Below are 19,168 nucleotides of genomic sequence, written 5' to 3'. Positions count from 1 at the left end.
GTTGACGTCACTAACTAACAAATCAATTATCACAGCTAACAACTTGTTAATTAGTGAATGACCACTAACAGAGTGACACCTATACAATCCAGACCGATAGTTTCCTAACAGCTACAATCTCCAAATCGATCTGCAAGCAAATGTGTTGTCTGTAACTTGTTCATCTATATCTATGTCTTCTATATACTACTATATAAATCCAGCAGCCCATTTAGGGTCACGGGCTTCACCTAAAAAGAATGGGACAAAAATACCCCATAAACAAAAAAAATTCAAAAGCAGTTCAAAATAATGCAAGGGTATTTTTATCATATAAACAGTGTTTTTTATAATTGATTTTTTTTGCACAGTTTTTTTATTTTTATAATTAATACCTCACAATGGGTAAGTAATAATGTGATTTAATCAGTTGTGCTATTAAATATTATTTTCTCTATTTTTAAACACGTTCAAAATATCGTAAGAGACGTAGTTCCAGTTATAAAAAAAAGTATTTCGCATCAAATGATTTTTTTTTCTTTTTTGAATAAACGATATTATCTACATTAAGACCTATTTCAACCCTTGGAGTAAAACTCAAATTTTAGGTTCTAAACTTACCCCAACTTGCTTCAATCCTTGGGCAAATATGAGTTTTAACCCAAAACTCATTTTTGGGGCAAATTTAACCTAGGATTCTACCTGAGTTAGTGAAGCTGGCTCATCGTATATGTGTACTTTTTTTAGTTTTATATTTACATATTCATTAATTCCAACGACTAAGATCTAATATGATTAAATCCAAAGGTAAAAAAAAGATCTAATAGTCCAAATTTAAATCCAACGGCTATAGTAATTAAAAAAAAAAAAATTTCTGTATTTCATATTCCTTCATAATGTTTCACGATTTTCATGGTGTCGGTTTAAAGATTTTTAAATATTTATCGGAATCTAAATATCTAAGGTTAAAATGTTCATAAAATTAAATTAAGATAGTCTACATAATTTTTTTTTTAAAGTTACCTTAAGAAAAAAAAATTATCCTCAATTCATTCTTTAATAAAATTTAACCCAAAAGGGTTGGAGGAGAAAACTGTTTCTGGGTTAGTTCAAAATCAATTCCACCAAAAAGCACTTATCTTGTGCTTTTTTCAAAAACCACTTAAAGTGTTTTTGGAACTTAAAATCAATTCCACCAAAACGCTTTTAGTCATTTTAAAAGCACTTTTAAATAAGCTCCTAGGCCTAGTTTGCGGCTACTGTGCTGTGAAAAAAGTGTTGTTTTGAGAAGCAGGGGTAGATCTGCTTCTACTTTATGCTGTTTTGGACCCATTATTTAAAAAGAAAATTTTAGCTCCAACTTTTTTTATTTACCAAACACAATTTTGGCTCCAACTTTTTTAAAATGTTGCTTTAAAAAAAATTTCAACAACAAACCAGCCCTTAATTAGTTTTCCTTTCTTATTTGGTTTGTTTGTATTTTTTATGACTTAGGATTTTCCTAGTAGGATTAGGTTCTGGTTGTGGTGTTCACTTTAAGGCTGGGCAAACGGGCAACTAGACCACGGGTTGGGCGAGTTAAAACAGTTCCCGGTGGGTATGGGGAGGGTCCAAATTTTTTAAATTCAAAATGTGGCGGGGCGAGATGGGTCTAAATAGAGAAAAAGGCCCTTAATCCAGACAGAATCCATTGTCCAAATAGCTGAGGAAACAGACTTTGTCTCATTCTCTCTCTATCTCTGATCTCAATCTAGAATTCACGACTCTTCTGGCTCCTCCGCTATCGACTCTCCAAATAGCTCAGTTCTCTTGCTCCCAAGTCCCAACTTGATCGAGTAGGTATCTGCAATTGAAGGTGGAGAGATTGAAAGAAGTGCACGAATAGAATATGAGCGAGACTGAAAAACTGGCTAAAAATCGGATCTAAAGAAGACCAGAGAGGAAGTGATCAAATCGGATGACGTCTTGCTGGAGAAGAAAGATATCTTCATCGAAGTCTCCATGCACGATGGCTAAGTTTTGTGTTAAGGAAAACATCAAGATGCTTACAAGAACTTACATTTATCATATTTAAGTACTTAAATTATTTAGTTAAATTTTTAATAATATATATATATATATAACAAGTTATTATTATGAAAAAATGTCTACAAGTTCGCTTAATGAAATTTGAGAAGAAAATTCGCTTAATGAAATTTGAGAAGAAAATGTTTGACAAAAAAAAAAAAAAATTGCGTAGAAAAGAAAAGCAATGAAATTATAGAAAAATTATCGTATCAATACGCGACGAAGTATCATCGCGCAATATATTGCGCGACAAATAAAATAACTGTAATTACAAAGTTTACGTAAACATAGATATCTATGCTTACGTAAACTTTATAATTACAAACAAATATTCACAAACGATTTAATACCTTAATATTTATTCTAAAATTAATTAATACTTTAAATATTTATTCTTTAAATAATTAATACCTAAAATATTATTCTATAAATAGTTAATAACTTAAATATTTATTCTACAAATAATTAATGGCTTAATCCATACAATTCTTTTCAGCATAAATACGATATTCATTAAAGATTAAAAACACATATAAACCGAAGATAGCTAGGGTGCTTACATTAGGTCTCAATAAAAAAACCTAACAGGAATTGAAACCTAATTAAGTCAATAGATAAATTATAAAAAAAATAATTAAAAAAAAACCTGAAATTTAAATATTATCACACAAAACATAAATTTTAATCTACTATTTGGATGATCCTGCTCCATTCCACCAGACTTCATAATGCCATCGATTGTAACCTCCCTCCAATGCATCCTCCAGCAACTTCATCAATTGTTTTTTCGATTCATCATCAAAAACATAGTTACACTGTTACACATATATGCAAATAATTAATTTCAACATATAACTAAAAATTTCACAAACTTCATTATTGATCCATCAACAATATACTTACTAAGAGTTCATCCATTACAGCCTTCTTCACATTCCCGGACACATCTTTCCAAGAACGCCACTCAGCAGTGGGACAATTATTCCCCATAGCTACAACAATCGCATAAGCAAACTCAAAATGCTCTCTCAAATCATGCGGGTTGGCGTCGCACACACTCTTATTGTTGTTTTTATCTGCCATCTCAACATGAACAAAATTGTGAAAAATAAGGATAACAGAATTGTGAAGAATAAGGATAGTAGAAGCACCTATTTATAGCAAAGTTAGGATCTTTGAGTGACGAAGGCTTTGTCGCACAAACATATCTATGAAATGTCCTCTAATTCACCTGCATTAAATGGTAAAAGCTGACTGGAACTTGCACGATGAACAATTGGTACCGCAAAAGCCCGTTTGTCGCGCAAGTTTTTCGCACCAAATAAAATTACCCCGCATTGAATTTACACGACGACAACAATTATTCGTCGCGCTAAGTATTCTTGCGCGACCAATTATTTCGTCGCACGCAAGTTGGTTTTTCTACTAGTGCCACTGGTCTGGTCCTAATCTCATTAATATTGTTATAATTTAATCATTTATTATTAAATGTTAGGTTTTATCATAAAAGATCTTAATGTTATTAGGAGTGGAACCATATACTTATGTATTGGATATTAATTTCTTAACTTCCCGATGTGGGACTTATATTCAATAGCATTGAGTTTAGATTTGGCTATCTTTTTTTTATTTTTCCAGTATAAACAAAATTGTAGATTAATCTACATTAAGGGGAGAATGAGAGTTTGAACTTTGAACGCAAAGTGCAATGAATTGATGAAAAATATTATAACCACCATGACAATCTACCACTTATAAAATGTTTTCATTGATGAATGAATGTGGTTTCTTCAAAAAAGAATATTAAAAAATTAATATGAAGCAAAATAGAAAATACTCACCGATAGAGATTTTACCACACACGCAAAAGGGTTAAAAACTCCTATATTACTTGCAAGAATGACAAGGTTATTGTAGTATAAACAGTTCTCGCAAGGTCGTTCTCCACAGGTATTATTAAATCATTCGAAACCATTGTCATGGTGTTCATCTTAAGTGAAATTACAATTATTAACCACAAGAAGTCATCGTCAATTTCAGGGAACCTTCCGACCAAAATTGCATTAAATTAATTTTCTAAAGATCCTAATGGTGATCAGGCATTAAGAAAATTAGATAGTTTAAAATAGTGATCAATAATTCAAAGTGTGCATGCAATCAATCATAAGCAATTAAATAAAAATCACATATTCATGTGAAGGCTCAAGGCTTCGCCCTAGTAAAAGGAATTAGTTACGCATATTCATAATTGAAATCATAGAAAATATTATCAAGAATAAAAGGAATGAAAACATCTTAAAGTAGAAAATCTCCAAGAACCTTAGCAATTACTCACTGTCTCCAAAGTTGCATAAAAGAAGGCATAGAAAGAAAACTAAGAACCGCAAAAGCCTTAAAATCCACTTTAGCTATCGCACAAACCCTAGTCTTTTTCTCCAATTAGGAAACTAAATAAAAAATAAAATAACTTAGAAAATGGAGTCATAATTAAACTAGGAGAATCTGCACAGAAAATATCCAACCACGTTTTAGCCTCAAATCTCCTCCAAATCCGGCCCAAGATAGCTTACTTTAAAGATCATGACGTTCTGAACACATCTCCAGAAGGCCATGAAACCATCCAAGGTCATCTTGGGCTCCAAAAATGCAATACAAGCCCAAAACGTCACTATTCCAGCACCGCGCACTGCTCTTTTATTTTATTGCCAGAAAATCATCGCTGGGTACAAAAAGTCCAAATTTTGACATGATCAAGCCAAGTGACTCACGAACATCCTCTAACTGGAATTACGCCAAAATTCGTCCATTTGTTTATGTTTTGATCCAAAGGAAGTCCAAAGTCCTATACTAAAAATATAATTCAAAGTATCAAAATTCTTCCAAACTAATAACCAAAATATATTAAAAATAAGATTAAATATATAATATAAAATTGAGTCATCACCCACCAAAACAAATATGAGAGCAGTCAACGAATTGTTGTCACTTCCCATCTTTCTCCCACCTAAACTCCAACGTTCACACAGTCGTTCAACTCCTCTCTCCTCTCTCTCTCACTTTTAACTCTGAGTCCTTCACTCTCTGACCCTACACATGCATATAAATTCCCAACCTCACTACTCCTCTCCCCCAAAAACCCCGACCAACACAATGCTCCGCTCCTTCCTCACCTCCACCGTTACGCACCTCTACCCGCGCTGGCCAGTGCTTATCTACACCGTCATGTGGACCACATTGCTCACTCTGACAGTGGCTGTGGCCTCTTTCTCTCCCGAGGTTGCCTTCATGTCCGCCATTTCGTCGACGTCTAAGTTCTCCCTAGTCTGCGGCTCGGAAGGTCGATCAGGATTCCATCAGACGTGTCGGGAGACATCCTGTGCCTGCCGGCTCACCTGTTCAGCAAGTCCGCATCGATTTCATCGTGCCTCCTGTTTTCGCGGCGGTCGTGGTGGCTGCCTCGTCTTACCTGATTAGAGCTGTAGGTTTGTGGGAGGCAGATGAGGTCCATTGAGTTGGGCAGTTTGGCTTCGACTTACAATTTTAGGTGTTTACTGTTCTTTTTTTATTTTTTATTTTTTGGATAAATAGGTTCATGAATGAAATTATGAGAATATAACAAGGTTTGATTCATTGTTTATGCTCTGGTCTTTGGAAACCTATGAGAAGTCAAAATTCAAAATAATTTACATACACGTTGCAAGTAAATATTCCATATATGGCAAGATGTGAAATATACTCAGTTCATCAATAAACTGAATCATGAAAGAACCACTAGTTTTTAATCTAGTGGTTCTTTAAATTTTTATTTTTTCAATGTCAGAAAGTTCTCACATCTAAATTATAAATAATATCATAAAGTTTAAAAGAATTGAGCTGATTTTCGTTCTTTTTAGACTTCTTTATTTCTGGTTATCGAATTAAATAAATCAAATGAAAACAACGAAAATGATTACATTTACATATAACAAAAAAAGGGTGTGTGTAATAATACTTTTATACTTACTACTTTTGATTTTATTTTAGGAATAGAAAGCCATTTTATGAGATTTGGTCCCAAATTTCACTAAGGTTCCAATCACTATGAATCATACAATGGCACCTATTATCCAACAAACGACTTATGCTTTACGGGAAATAACATTGATACAACGATGACAAAGTGAAAATATTTCAAAATCAATCGAAACTATTCATGCGATGACCTAGATCTTAGTATTCCGGTCGTATGTAAGTTTATCCGACCTTTAACCATATAGACTAATGTTATCACAGACTGCACATAAAGATACTTCCAAGATTCAGATTTCGGAAGCTCCATCAATCAACTTGTTGCTGAAGTCCCAAAGCTTTTTGGCCAAGTTTTCATCACCGGCATCTTTGCTGGGTTCCGTCTCATTGCAGTCGGCATAGTATTTTCCGGTCACACCTTTCAACTTTGGGTGCAGAGCTACATACGATGTTGTGGCTGCTCCCTGAAAAAAAAACAATAACATAACAAGCCAGGTAATAACATTTTAATCCCTCTGCTAAAACAAAGAGATTAAATTGGGTTTCAAAAAAAAAAAAAAACAAAGAGATTAAATTAATTAATCACCTGAGGTACATTCTTCCACATGCAGAAGGTGAACATCTTAAAAGCCTCTGCAAAAGAAATACGATCAAATTATGTAAGTAAAACAGTAACACGTCTTATAACTTAAGTAGATTAATTTGATACAATGCGGTCTATATCGCTTAGTATGTCGAACATGCAAGATAATCGTTCTTGTATTAGGTAGGAATTGGATAGAGTGTAACATTAACATACTCATCAAAAGAGGATTATGTCTCATGAGAGGTGTCATGATCAATCCGGGGTGGACAGAGTTGACTGTAATGCTCACTCCTTCTTCCTGCACAAACACGGCAAACAGGATATATACCATTTAAGAGCAGAAACTTGACTTGCCTTCTATTTGTGGTTGATTGACATCACAAATTACATGTCGCATCTTTGGAGAGAGTTCTTGACTTTCGAGGGCACAAAGGAAAATTCCACTTAAGGAAGGACAGTGATTGATGGATAAAAAAAAAAAAAGGACAATAATGGACTTTAAAAGTCTCCCCACTACCAATGCTTTTTCTTAGAAAAGGAGAATTAACATTCGAACTCTCAAGATTTCTTCCTATAAAATCAAAGATAATACTTAGGATTTCACATGTAAAGAGTTATTTTTTTAACAAACAACATAACGTTATCTCTTATCGAACAAATTTCATATACCAGATCATTTATTTTCTTTATCATCACTTAAAAATCATTCTTACAAATAAAATATTTATAAAAATAATTTTTAAATAATAATAAATAAAATGAATGATTGAAATTACGAAGTTTGTGCAGTGAGAGTGAGAAAGATAAGCAACGTCCTATATTGAATACCGAATTACCACTCGACCTAATTATCATTGGGTCCGTACGAAAACATTGGTGACTTTTAATACACAGGGACAGATCTTTGGCAAAGACAACCTACTCGTTTTAGTTATGAATCTCCCAGCCCCACTACACGTGTCTCCACAGTGTATATTGTGAGTCCTATGGAGCACAAGTTACCGACTTCTGAGCCCGAATGAAGTGTCAAGCATTCATCTAGAAGTAAAAAGAACTATCCTTTACTACAGTGAGTAGAGTGAACAATAAATAATAGAAAATTAGATTGTTGTCGTTATATAAAATGCTTTATCATAATATGCTTACGAGCTTAATCAAAAGAATCGATATCCACGGTGATAAGCCATCTTATTAAAGGATCAAAAGAGGGTAATGGACGCAATATAGGTAAAAGAATCACCTGCAATCGACGAGAGAGCTCATTGGCATGCAGTAAGTTTGCTAATTTGGATTGCCCGTATGCATTTATCGTGGAGTAACTGAAGGACACAAGAAATGGAGTTACAGAATAGTGAGCTAGAGCTAGCTGTTTATAAACAATCAAAACATGGAAAAAGATGTCATTACTTACCTATCTGGATCATTGATTTTGTCGAATCGAATCCCGCCTTTATAAGTGCCTGCATGAGCAAGCGATGATAGATTCACAATTCTGCCTTCCACACCAGTAGTTTTAGCAGTAGTCTTCATTTTCTCAAGGAGAAGGTTCGTTAACAGAAAATGACCTGTAAAATAGGTAATTGGAATTAACTAGATTTCAATAAGTGGAACAACGTTACAGTTTAAAGAAAAACAATTCAACCCAGTACTTTAGTCTTTAGTAGAACACGCGACACCAAAACAATTCGAAAACTAACTACTAATTAGATAGATCATAACAACAGAAAGAGATAGTAGTAGAAAATTACCAAGATGATTGGTTGCAAAGTGCATCTCTATTCCATCTTCTGAAAGCTGGAAGGGGCAGAACATAACACCAGCATTGTTTCTGCAACATATACAAAATCAATACATATAATTTTATAAAACTGAAGAAACTGAAAAATGTTAAAGGGATAGAATTTATCACATTAAGAGGCTGAGAGGGAGATCGAGAGCGTTGAAGCTGTTGACAAATGATCTAACAGACTTGATAGAGCTGAGGTTAAGTTTCAGAACATCGATTCGAGCTGTATGATTGTCTTTAAGAATAAGCTGTTTAGCTTCACTTGCAGCCTCAAGGTTTCTGGCGGCGATGATGATATGAGCTCCGCGGAGTGCCAACACCCTTGCAGTCTCTAACCCAATCCCACTAGCTCCTCCTGCAGTTTACAATGACAGAAACAGCAAAGTTTGTCATTAATACAAGAAAGAAGCATCTTAGTAAGTGTTAAATTAATCATTCCGGAATTCCATAATTATTGCATGTATTGCAGAAATGTAAATTCCAATTGTAATTTATATAGAATTCATAATTTAGGTAACCCTAGATATTATAATATTTTGCACAAATCAATACAAGAGTCATATTTTTACAAGATTCTAAAAAACGCTAGGCGCTAGTTGAGCGGTGGGCTGACGCCTAGCGCCTAGGTGGATTTAGGTAAATTTCTTGTATATCTTGTAAATAAGTGTATACTGATACTTATAAAAAATTATACTTATATGAAATCTCTGAATAAAATAGTAAAAGAATAAAAAAATGCGTATCTAACAAGTCGAAAAAATCAATAGCACTTAATGCTATGAACTGATAAGGCTGACAATCTATGCTTTTTTAATGATAAAAAAATTAATAGCACTTAATGCTATGGATGGACTGACAGCTTTTAACTTTAATGGACAGAAAAAAAAAAATTAAATAGTTTAAAAGTGATTACGTGGGTGTGGAAGGAAGAGAGAGAAACTAATTTTCTCTCATCTTCTTCCTCTTCACAAGAACAATGACCAGAAGCATGAAGTCTAGAAAAACCAGAACACAGCTAATCTGCATTCATCCTTTCTCAAGTTCAAACATAGAAAAAATTGAAATTCCCAGACCGCCTAGGCCACCCAGGCCGCCCAAGGGCCGCTCAGGCCGCCTCGGCGCCCGCCTAATTCCTGTCCCGATTTTGCATTAATCCCGATGATTGACTACAATCCTGCATCTTGGCCGATTTTTAGAACACTGATTTTTACATATTATCACAGCACTAAGGTTAATTGCCCACTTAAATGTAGTGGTCCAGATATGTAAGTTTTTATTAATTAGTTGCCCAAAATTTACATTCAAAAGCCATACTACCGCTTTTAATTTCATGTTTAATTGTGTAAGAAAGAAGAGGTTACACGCCAAACATGTAAGGTGACGTGTGTATCAAATATAGATTTTATATGTCGACAAACTTAGCTCTGATCCATGAAAGAATTTAAATATTCCACCCAAACTAATTTTATAAATGGAAATTGGAAAGAATAGTCAACCCGTATCAGCTCAAGCAAAAGCTCCGTAACTTTAAAAGTGGGATAATTTTTAAACAGTGCTATGGATACATTTCTTTTTATCTTTTACACATGCTTCTTAATTTCTGAAATCTGAATCAAATGAATTAAAGAATATTGAATTATAAAAATTAAAAAGAAGTGTGTGAATAAATTTACCCTTTCCAAATCCTCACAACCATGTCTATAATTGTTCTTGGTAAAACAAGGACGGGCAAAAAACATGACAAAACAATTTCTTTACCGACAGAGCTAGATTTATACAAATAAGACTTATTTTTAATGATAAATAATCAATCCGGACGAAACCAAATATATTTGTCTGTCCTCCAGATTGGTACTCTCAAATAGCCCAACAATTAACACCACAAAAGAAGAAAAAGCCGGAAAAAGAGACGAAACGGAAATTTTATGGTGGCCCTAAGACCATCTTCAACCTCTCGGTTAAAATCTAAAACTTTTAGCTTATAAAATTTAGGTTTTAGCTTAGAAATAGTTTTTCTACTCTAACCTTTTTGGTTTAAATTTTTTAGCCTGAGATTATTAAAGAATAAATTTAGACTAATTTTTCTTTTAAAGTAATTTAAAAAAAAATATGTACACTATCATAATTTAATTTTATGAACATTTTAACCTAAAAATATTTAAATTTCAATGAATATTGAAAAATCACTAAATTTGGGTGAATTTTGAGTTAAATAATTTTTTTTAATTATTTTAGTTGTTGACTTTAAATTTGAACCGTTAGATTTGATTATATTCGATTTTAGCCATTGGATTCAATAAATCCTGAGAAACATGCCCATGTGGGTGGGGCCCTGCTGGTGATGCCCACACCATTTTCTAGGCTAAATCCTAAAAGGAATTTGGTTTTTGTTTGACTTTTAGCTTTTAGCCCACACATTTAGCGTGTATTGGGTTGGGTTGGAAGGGGAATAAAACCTAAAAAAATAGCATTTAGCACTGAGTTGGGTTTGGTCTAAATATTCTATACTAGGTTTAGATCTTGATTATTGTATCTTGGACAAAAAATTTAAAGGTTAAAAAATCATGGGTATAAGATATTCCGGACCATAGAAAATCCCCATAACTGCAAAGAAAAACAAGGTGCAAATAGAACTGACCAGTAACAATGGCGGTAAGGCTGGATGCATCAACTCCTTCAGTAACCTGCTCAGCAGTGGAAGCTGATCCAAACCCACTTGGCCCTCGTTTTCCCGTCACCAATTCAAAGAAACCCATCTTCCAAAAATCTCACAAAACTAACCAACCAACCAACCACAGAACTCCAGAGGCAGAGAAGCTCAGAGTATTGTTTTTCCCATCTCCTTTTTGTCAAAAGCAAAAGAATATGTGAAAGACAAACTGGGTTATGAAGGACTCTCTTGCTTTTATTTATAGCAATTTGGAACATACAGAATTGAAAACTTCTAGAGGGCAAAGACAAAGATGCAGAGGCAAAGCAAACAAAATTACATGAGATGTTATTACGGTGGGTTGATTGTTGGTAGATAATAATACGCTTATTTATGACAGCGTAACTTCAAACTCAATTATGAAAAAAAATTGAGGTTTCATTATAAAATTAATTGGTAATATAGAGAATAGTACAACTTCTTATAAACTTATGCAAAATTCCTCCTCCCATTAATGTAGGACTCAATTCTCAATACGCCCCCTCACGTGTGACGAATTTTCAACTCTAACACGTGGACAATATAACGAGATAACGTGGAGCGTGTGTAGCTGATTGGCTTCACACATGAAACAACATGCTCTAATACCATAAAGAAAGTTGAGGTTTCATTATAAAACCAATTGACAATATGGGGAGTAGCCCAACCTCTTATAAGTTCATGCAATGTCTTTCCTCCCATCAATATAGGACTCAATTCTCAACAAATTCGATGAGAGATTTTTCAATGTGACAGGAACACAGGGTGGTACACCACGTGTCACTATATAAAATATGTGTGTTAAAGAGTTAATAACTTAAAAAATAAAATTTCTCATCACTTGTATAAAAACACATGGTGTATTATCCATATTTCGGACACAATGAAAATTTTCTCCAATTCGAGGCCCTTTTAACTTTTGGACTTTTTACTGTGTTTTGGAGTTTATGATGTTTAATTGTAAAATCTTTGTTTAGAAATATAGTAAAAAAAAGACGAATAAATTAGTATTGAACTCATCATTCATGATATTTAAATCTCAAACTTCAACTTTTATTTAATTTTCCAAAATTAGTAATGTGAAATTCCGTTCATGGATTTCACTGTTATAATCTACGTATTTGTATTATTGAGATTTTATATTATTTTTCGAGAATTTATATTAGTTTATTTGAAATTAGATTTCAATTAAACTAGGTACGAAGGGTGAAATTTGGAAAATTATTATTTACTCGTTGACATTTTGAGGTCACAAGTAACATTTTCAAATAGGTCTCGAAGCCACGAGCGCATAAGCGAAAGCCGTTTGAGAGTCCGAGTTATGACGGTATAGTTACGGACATTTGAAGTTGTGAAACTTTAGGTTGTGAAAATTATTTAATTTCCACTAGAGGGTAAAAGATCCAAATATATATTTGGGTTAAGGGAACCGGTGAAGGAGATTAGAAATGAACCAATAAGGAGGAAAAAAAAAAAAAGAGAAGGAGAAAGGGCTGCTGCTAACCTGTTTTGGGGTTGAATTGGACTCATTAACCCACACACTTGACCCGCTTGTATCTCCTTCATCTGAACTCCGTTTTGAGTGATCTTAGTGTCCATGGAAAGCTCTTGATGAGCCCTACATCTTTGTAGTGTTAGATTTCCCAATTTCTTTCCCATTTTTCCTGTTCGAAGCCACCAACCCACGAGTGTTCCGGCGGCTTTATCCCTTTTTCCGATGGCTCCGGCAAGTTTCACCGTCCATGACCACCACCAAAAGACTCCCCTCAATCCCAGGAACAAAGCCCAAGCGGTGTTGAAGGTGTCGGAGTTCGATTGGAAGCCGAATTCGAAGCACACCCACCTTAGGGTTCCGGCAGTTTGTGGCTAGTTTGGGGTGTTTTCCGGCCAAATTGACCTTGGCCGTAGGTATAAAATTTACTCTACTCATTGAGATCTTCATTCCAGTAAATTTTGGTAATTTTTGGAAATAGTTGGATTTTTCCGGCGAGCTGGGGCGGCCGACCGCCACCCGCAGCGGCGCATGCGGCGGCGCGTGGCCTGTGGGCCGATGATGTCTTTTTAAGCACTTTTAGATGCCATGAGTTCATGTTTGATATACGGATGACGTAAATTGATTGTCTGGACTTAGCTTCATTTCGATATGTGAATAGGTCAAAATATAAATCGATGATCCGACCGTTGGATCGTCACCAAACTTTAAGAAATTATAATAAGTAATATTTGAGGATGTTAGGAACTTAAGGATCGGTAATATGACGTGCGGATCTTCCCAAATTGGTTTTTTAAGTTTGTAAAGTAAATTGTTGATCGCCACCTAACTTTAGTAATTGGCGGAGATCCGACTGTCGGATCGCGATGAGATTTTAGTATGTTGTTCTTTGAGAATAATGTGGACCTTAAGAAGTTACGGATCTAGATTATGATGTGCGGATCTTCTGGATCAAATTTTATAGCGTTGTGGATCCTACTGTTGACCAAGAATTGACTTTTGGTCAACATGTCTCGAAACGTTCTAAATACTAAAATTAATACTACGGGGGACTAATTGAAGTCTAGTGGACTTACATTGGTTAGAGAGTGACTTGAGTATATGAGATATGGATATTAACTTATTTTCTTTTATTAATATCATATGTGAATATGTCTTGGTCTTATAAATGGGATTTGTATTGAAATGTGATTTTATATATTAGCCATAGACTATGTTATTAAACATGAATTGACTTGTGTACTGATGATGGTTGAGATATATTTGAGTTTAATTATCTTTTAGTACTGTGATTGATGTGTATGATTATTTTTTTATGATAAGGTTATCCTAGAACCCTATTTGGAGTATCTTGTAGCACCTATATGCTTGTGTGACATATTAGTGATGGCCTTGAGAAGTTGATGGTGTAGATGACTACCTTGAAACTCATAGAGGTTGAGATGTGGTTAAGTTGTGTGTTGAAGTTATTGCACCATGTAGCAAAGGTACATGGATGGTCCTGCTTAGTATATCCGCAATGGGGGACCCTACGTATTCAGGAGTGATCATGCCTGGTATATCCGCGTTGGATGATCACCGCCTGCACGATTATGTTGAAACATAATGATGTATATGATGGATGAAATAGAAACCTTGATTATCATGTGGGTTATTATGTAGCTTGAATTGAATAATTCATGCTTGTCAAGTCCAAATGTTTGATTGAGAAATGTTATGCCTTTTTGGCTTGAACGAATCGTGTTATATGTCGAGTTATAGAGAACTTGAACTATGAATGGCTTGATCCCTAATGAGGGTACATAGGTAGTCTAACGAAGAGGTTAGATGCAGCCATAAAGTATACGAAAAATTATTATGCATCTGGATCTTGAATGATACTATGTATATATTTAGGAGGCGGGGTATGTTAGATATACGGATATTTGGTGACGTCACGTATCGATCCTGGACGTATGTCGGGATCAGGGCGTGACAAGTTAACACAATCGCCAATGTTTATATTGCACAATTAAGACCCATTGTTGTTAAGACATGTGACACACATCTTAGCGTTGACTTTGTTTATTTGTGCCACATAAACAGTTTAACATACTTGTTAAGGATTTTGACAATAAAAGTCAAAGCGAGACATAAGACCAACTCCAACCCTTGGAGTAAGTCCTAAATTTTCCCTTCTATTCCCCTCATTTTCTCTCCAACCATTGTTCTAAAATTGAGTTAAATGTTAAAACCTAAACAAAACTCAAATTCCCTCCAAGATTTAGCCCAAAATTAGTGGTGCAGCCCATATGTGAGAGTGGAAAACAGAAAGTGAAGCCCAAATGCCCATCTCTCACTCACCTAAACCCTTGCACGCTCCACGGAAGCAGCAGCCGGACCCCACCCATGTAGGCTTGTCCCCTGGCTGTTTGCTGGCAATCATGAGCCTAACAGCTCTTTTTCTGATCGTGCGGCCACATTTAAATGGGTTGTTGGTTCATCCAACGATCCACTTTCAAATTTTTTTGTTTGTTTTATATTTATATATTTATTGAATCCACCAGCTGATAGCTAATATGATCAAATCCAACAGTATAAAAAAAGATCTAACGGTCCAATTTTAAATCCAACAATTAAAATAATTTAAAAAATTCACCTAAATGTAGTGATTTTTTTTAATATTTATTGGAATCTAAATATTTTTAGGTTAATATGTTCATAAAATTAAATTAGGATAGTGTACTTATTATTTTTTTTTTAAATTACTTAAAAGAAAAAATTAGCCAAATTTTATTCTTTAATAATTTCGGGCTAAAAAATTTAGGCCAGAAGAGTTGGAATAGAAAGGTTGTTTACGGGTTAAAATCTAAATTTTCTGAGCTAAAAATTTTAGGTTTCACTTCAAGGGTTGGAGATGGTCTAAATAGAGTGATAAGATTAAGTGAGACTCAAATTGATTTTTAGAGTTGTAAATATAATTAAGTCGATATAATAAAATCGGCTGAATTTATTGTTGGGAAGGTGCTTTAGGACCTGTTGGGGTTTTGTAACTAAATGAAAAGTGCGACTGTTACACGGCACCGTCAATGTCATTCAATATCGATCGGACTTTGGTGGCGTCTAGTACTAGGAGGAGGCCAAATGACTTGTCGACGTTGTAGCAGTGCACAAGGAGTAGGTGTTGTGGCCATGCCATGACTCACGTATGAACATCATAATTAGCAACTGGTCGCTGGCCTTCTACGTCGAACATTAGAGCAACTTCAGCGTTGCAAAGGCCCTCTAGGGCTACTCACTATTGAATCCACCCAATGAATAGTAATTGCCTTTAATGAACAGTAACTGCTTTTTGCATCTTCACCCTTAAATTGAATAGCCAGCAATAGACAATAAAATATTAGTATTTTTTATTTTATAAAATAATACAAAATAATTTAATTTGTAATTTCGGATAAGATTTTTAATAGTTCTCGTTGCGCTACGTGTCATTACCCGAAAAAACAATTATTGGTGATAGATTTCAATAAGATTTTTATTCAATACCGTCATGCCACATGTCGTTACCTTTTCAGAATTGTTGAGGATAAATTTCCAATCAGATTTCTAACCAATCACGTCGCACCACGTGTCACAATCTATTTACAAATCTTTGAGGATAGATTTCGATCAGATTTTGAACGAATGATAGCATGCCACGTGGTATTATCTACAACCTAATCCTTTCTTTTTCCTCCATATAAACCCACCATCCATGATCCATCCTAAGAAATCACACACCAAAATCAAAATCTCTATCATTATTCATAGTTTCTACTTCATTCTTCACCAAAATCAAAATCTCTATCATTAATATTCATAATTTCTACTTTCTTCTTACAATGTCTTCTTCTTCAAGGATGTTGTAGGAAATTGAGGAGCAAGAAAAAGAATTGTTTAAGCAAGGGGAAGAAATGTTCAATTTCTAAGTGGCCCAAAATGAGACGGAAGAGATGAGGATGAAGAACGTAGAAGCAGAGATGACGAAGTAAGAAGCCAAAGAGCCTCACATTCCCGTCGAGTCATCCAAGATGTGACTCATATCTGCAGGCCTAGCCGTTCCGCAAACATTGATAAAAGCAGGCAACAACGAGGTAAGGATCTTTTGGACAATTATTTTGTTCGTAACAATGCATTCACTGATACGTACTTTAGACGTTGTTTTAGAATGGAACGACATTTGTTCAACAAAATTATGATTGCTGTTTGCAACCATGATTCTTACTTTGTGCAAAAGAATGATGCTTTTGGTGTTATGGGTCTCCTTCCTAAGCAAAAAAATTACTGCTGCCTTGTGGATGCTTGCATATGGAGCATTTGCAGACCAAGTGGATGAGATAGCGAGGATGGGGAAATCAACCATTCTTGAGTCCCTGATGACATTTTGCTCTGCAATCGAATCTATCTACACCATAGAGTACCTCTAGAGACCAACTGAGATGGACTTGCAAAGGCTTCTGAAGAAAGGCGAGATGCGTGGTTTTCCTGGGATGATTGGAAGCATTGACTGTATGCATTGAACCTGTAAAAATTGTCCAAGTGCATGGCAAGGAGCTTATGGGGACAGAAAATGAGCAAAAAGTATCATTTTGGAAGTGGTGGCATCATTTGATACGTGGATTTGGCATGCTTTTTTCGATGTTCTGGGAGCTCAAAATGACTTCAATGTCCTAGTCCAATCCTCAGGTTTCAACGATGTCCTGCATGGAAGAGCACCAAGAGTCATATACTGGGTCAACAGACATATGTACCATGGGCCTTACTACCTAGCAGACGGCATTTACCCAAAGTAGTCATCGTTTGTTAAAACAGTGCCACGTTCATGAAGTGCAAAGGAAAAACACTTTGCAAGCTGTCAAGATGGGTGTAGGAATGATGTGAAGCGTTGTTTTGGTATCCTCCAAGCTCGTTGGTCGATTGTCAAGGGTGTTGCCAAAATGTTTGATTTAGAGTCGCTTCGATCCATCATGATGATCTGCATCATTCTTCACAACATGATTGTGGAAGATGAGTACGATTATGATGCCGTTGTTGAATATGAGCCAGACACAATGAACAATTCCAGAACACAAATATATTGTGCTCATGACGCCACCGAAGAACCCGTGCAACACGAGCCATTACAAAGGGATGAATATTACAATGAAAGGCTCATTCAATGATATACTGCACTTTAGGACCCATATATGCACAATGCCCGACAAATTGACTTGATAGAGCACCAGTGAGAATTGAAACAAGCTCAAGAAACTTAAGTTCGTTTAGTGTGTTTGTTTTTATTTGGTGTGTTTATTTAATTTTATTTGGTGTGTTTTTTAAGTTCATTTAGTGAGTTTTTTTTTTTCTTTAATTTGGTGTGTTTGTAATTTTATTTGGTATGTTTATGTAATTTTATTTGATGTGTTTATGTCCTTTGAATAAAGATTCTCTTAGTTTAAATAAATTACCAAATTAAATAAATATACTCTTAGTTTAATTAAAGTACTAAATTCAATAAATTGGAAACAACATAAAGTACTCTATTCAATAAATAAGAAATTACAACCCAAAGTGATTGGAAAATTATGGGCTTTGATTAAAAACAAATTCCATAGTCCCTCTTGAATGGAAAATCATCACATAACCAATTTGTGGTGCTAGGATCATCTCCTCTTATGGTGCTAGGACCATCTCCTCTTGCTCTCACTTTCCTTGCACGCCCCCTTCGCACCACGTCTGTTTTCTCCAAATTCCAAAAATATTTAGAATTTGGTGACTTCCCTTCTACAGGCTTTTTCATAATGTCACGATCTTGTTGAGCCCTTCTTTCTTCTTTAAGTTCCTTTCTTGCCTAAGTAGCTCTCTTTCTCTTTCATTGGCTTGAAATAATTTCTCCCCAGCTACATCTTTTGCCTCCTCTCTAGCCTTATCAACCTTAAATTTAGCCATTTCCCGCGCCAAAGTCAATTCACCTTGGCGAGCAAGTTCTTTCATATATTTTACATAATCATTCTTGGAAGCACTCCCTTTTCTATTTGAAGGCTTCTTACATAATCATTCTTGGAAGCACTCCTTTTTCTATTTGAAGGCTTCTTACCTTAAGGCCTAATTGGATAACGGGTCGACCCCAATGCTTGTTCAGGGGGCATTTCCGGCACTTCTTCTGTGTCGGTTTCATGAACATGCGAGTCTTGAATGGGCGTAGAGTGTAGATGGGTGCTATTTATGACAACATCTGGACCGACAAGCACAACTCTGAATTTAGGACAATCTTTAACAATATTCCAACATTTCCACCAGGTGAATGATTTGTTTTTGTTTTTGGTTTTGGCATTATACCAAGCTTGTGCTTGAAGTATCTACACAATGCGGGAGAAGAAATAATTATAATCAAAGTAGTTAATGTAAATTTGGGTGTAGTACAAACAAAGAAATAATATATTGTTACCTGATATGCTAAAGTTTCCCCACTTCGAAGATTAGCACTAGCTTGTGCCAAGACGTCTCTCCAAAGACTAAACGAGTGGCTGAGTATTCTCCAACGACTGGACATCGATTCTTTGG

The 19,168-nt window shown here is 35.1% G+C and overlaps 1 protein-coding gene and 1 pseudogene across 1 annotated transcript; one reads left to right on the top strand and one right to left on the bottom strand.

Annotated features, from left to right (window-relative positions):
• The first annotated feature begins 4,947 nt into the window (after positions 1 to 4,947).
• Positions 4,948 to 5,857, top strand: LOC148692287 (uncharacterized; annotated as a pseudogene).
• Positions 5,858 to 6,104: 247 nt separating this feature from the next.
• On the bottom strand, positions 6,105 to 11,426 carry LOC137746033 (short-chain dehydrogenase TIC 32 B, chloroplastic-like). The gene is made up of 8 exons (XM_068486080.2): positions 11,065 to 11,426; positions 8,550 to 8,781; positions 8,389 to 8,468; positions 8,052 to 8,205; positions 7,881 to 7,959; positions 6,854 to 6,938; positions 6,641 to 6,687; positions 6,105 to 6,518 (listed from the first exon to the last, which is right to left on the bottom strand). The coding sequence occupies exons 1-8, from the start codon at positions 11,180 to 11,182 to the stop codon at positions 6,345 to 6,347; spliced, it is 969 nt and encodes a 322-aa protein (XP_068342181.1). The 5' UTR covers positions 11,183 to 11,426; the 3' UTR covers positions 6,105 to 6,344.
• Positions 11,427 to 19,168: the final 7,742 nt, after the last annotated feature.

Source organism: Pyrus communis, chromosome 12 (assembly GCF_041283825.1).
Source record: "Pyrus communis isolate YQ-2024b chromosome 12, ASM4128382v1, whole genome shotgun sequence".
NCBI lineage: Eukaryota > Viridiplantae > Streptophyta > Magnoliopsida > Rosales > Rosaceae > Pyrus > Pyrus communis.
Note: the sequence above shows the minus strand (reverse complement) of the source record. Positions and strands in the feature narration are given on the sequence as shown.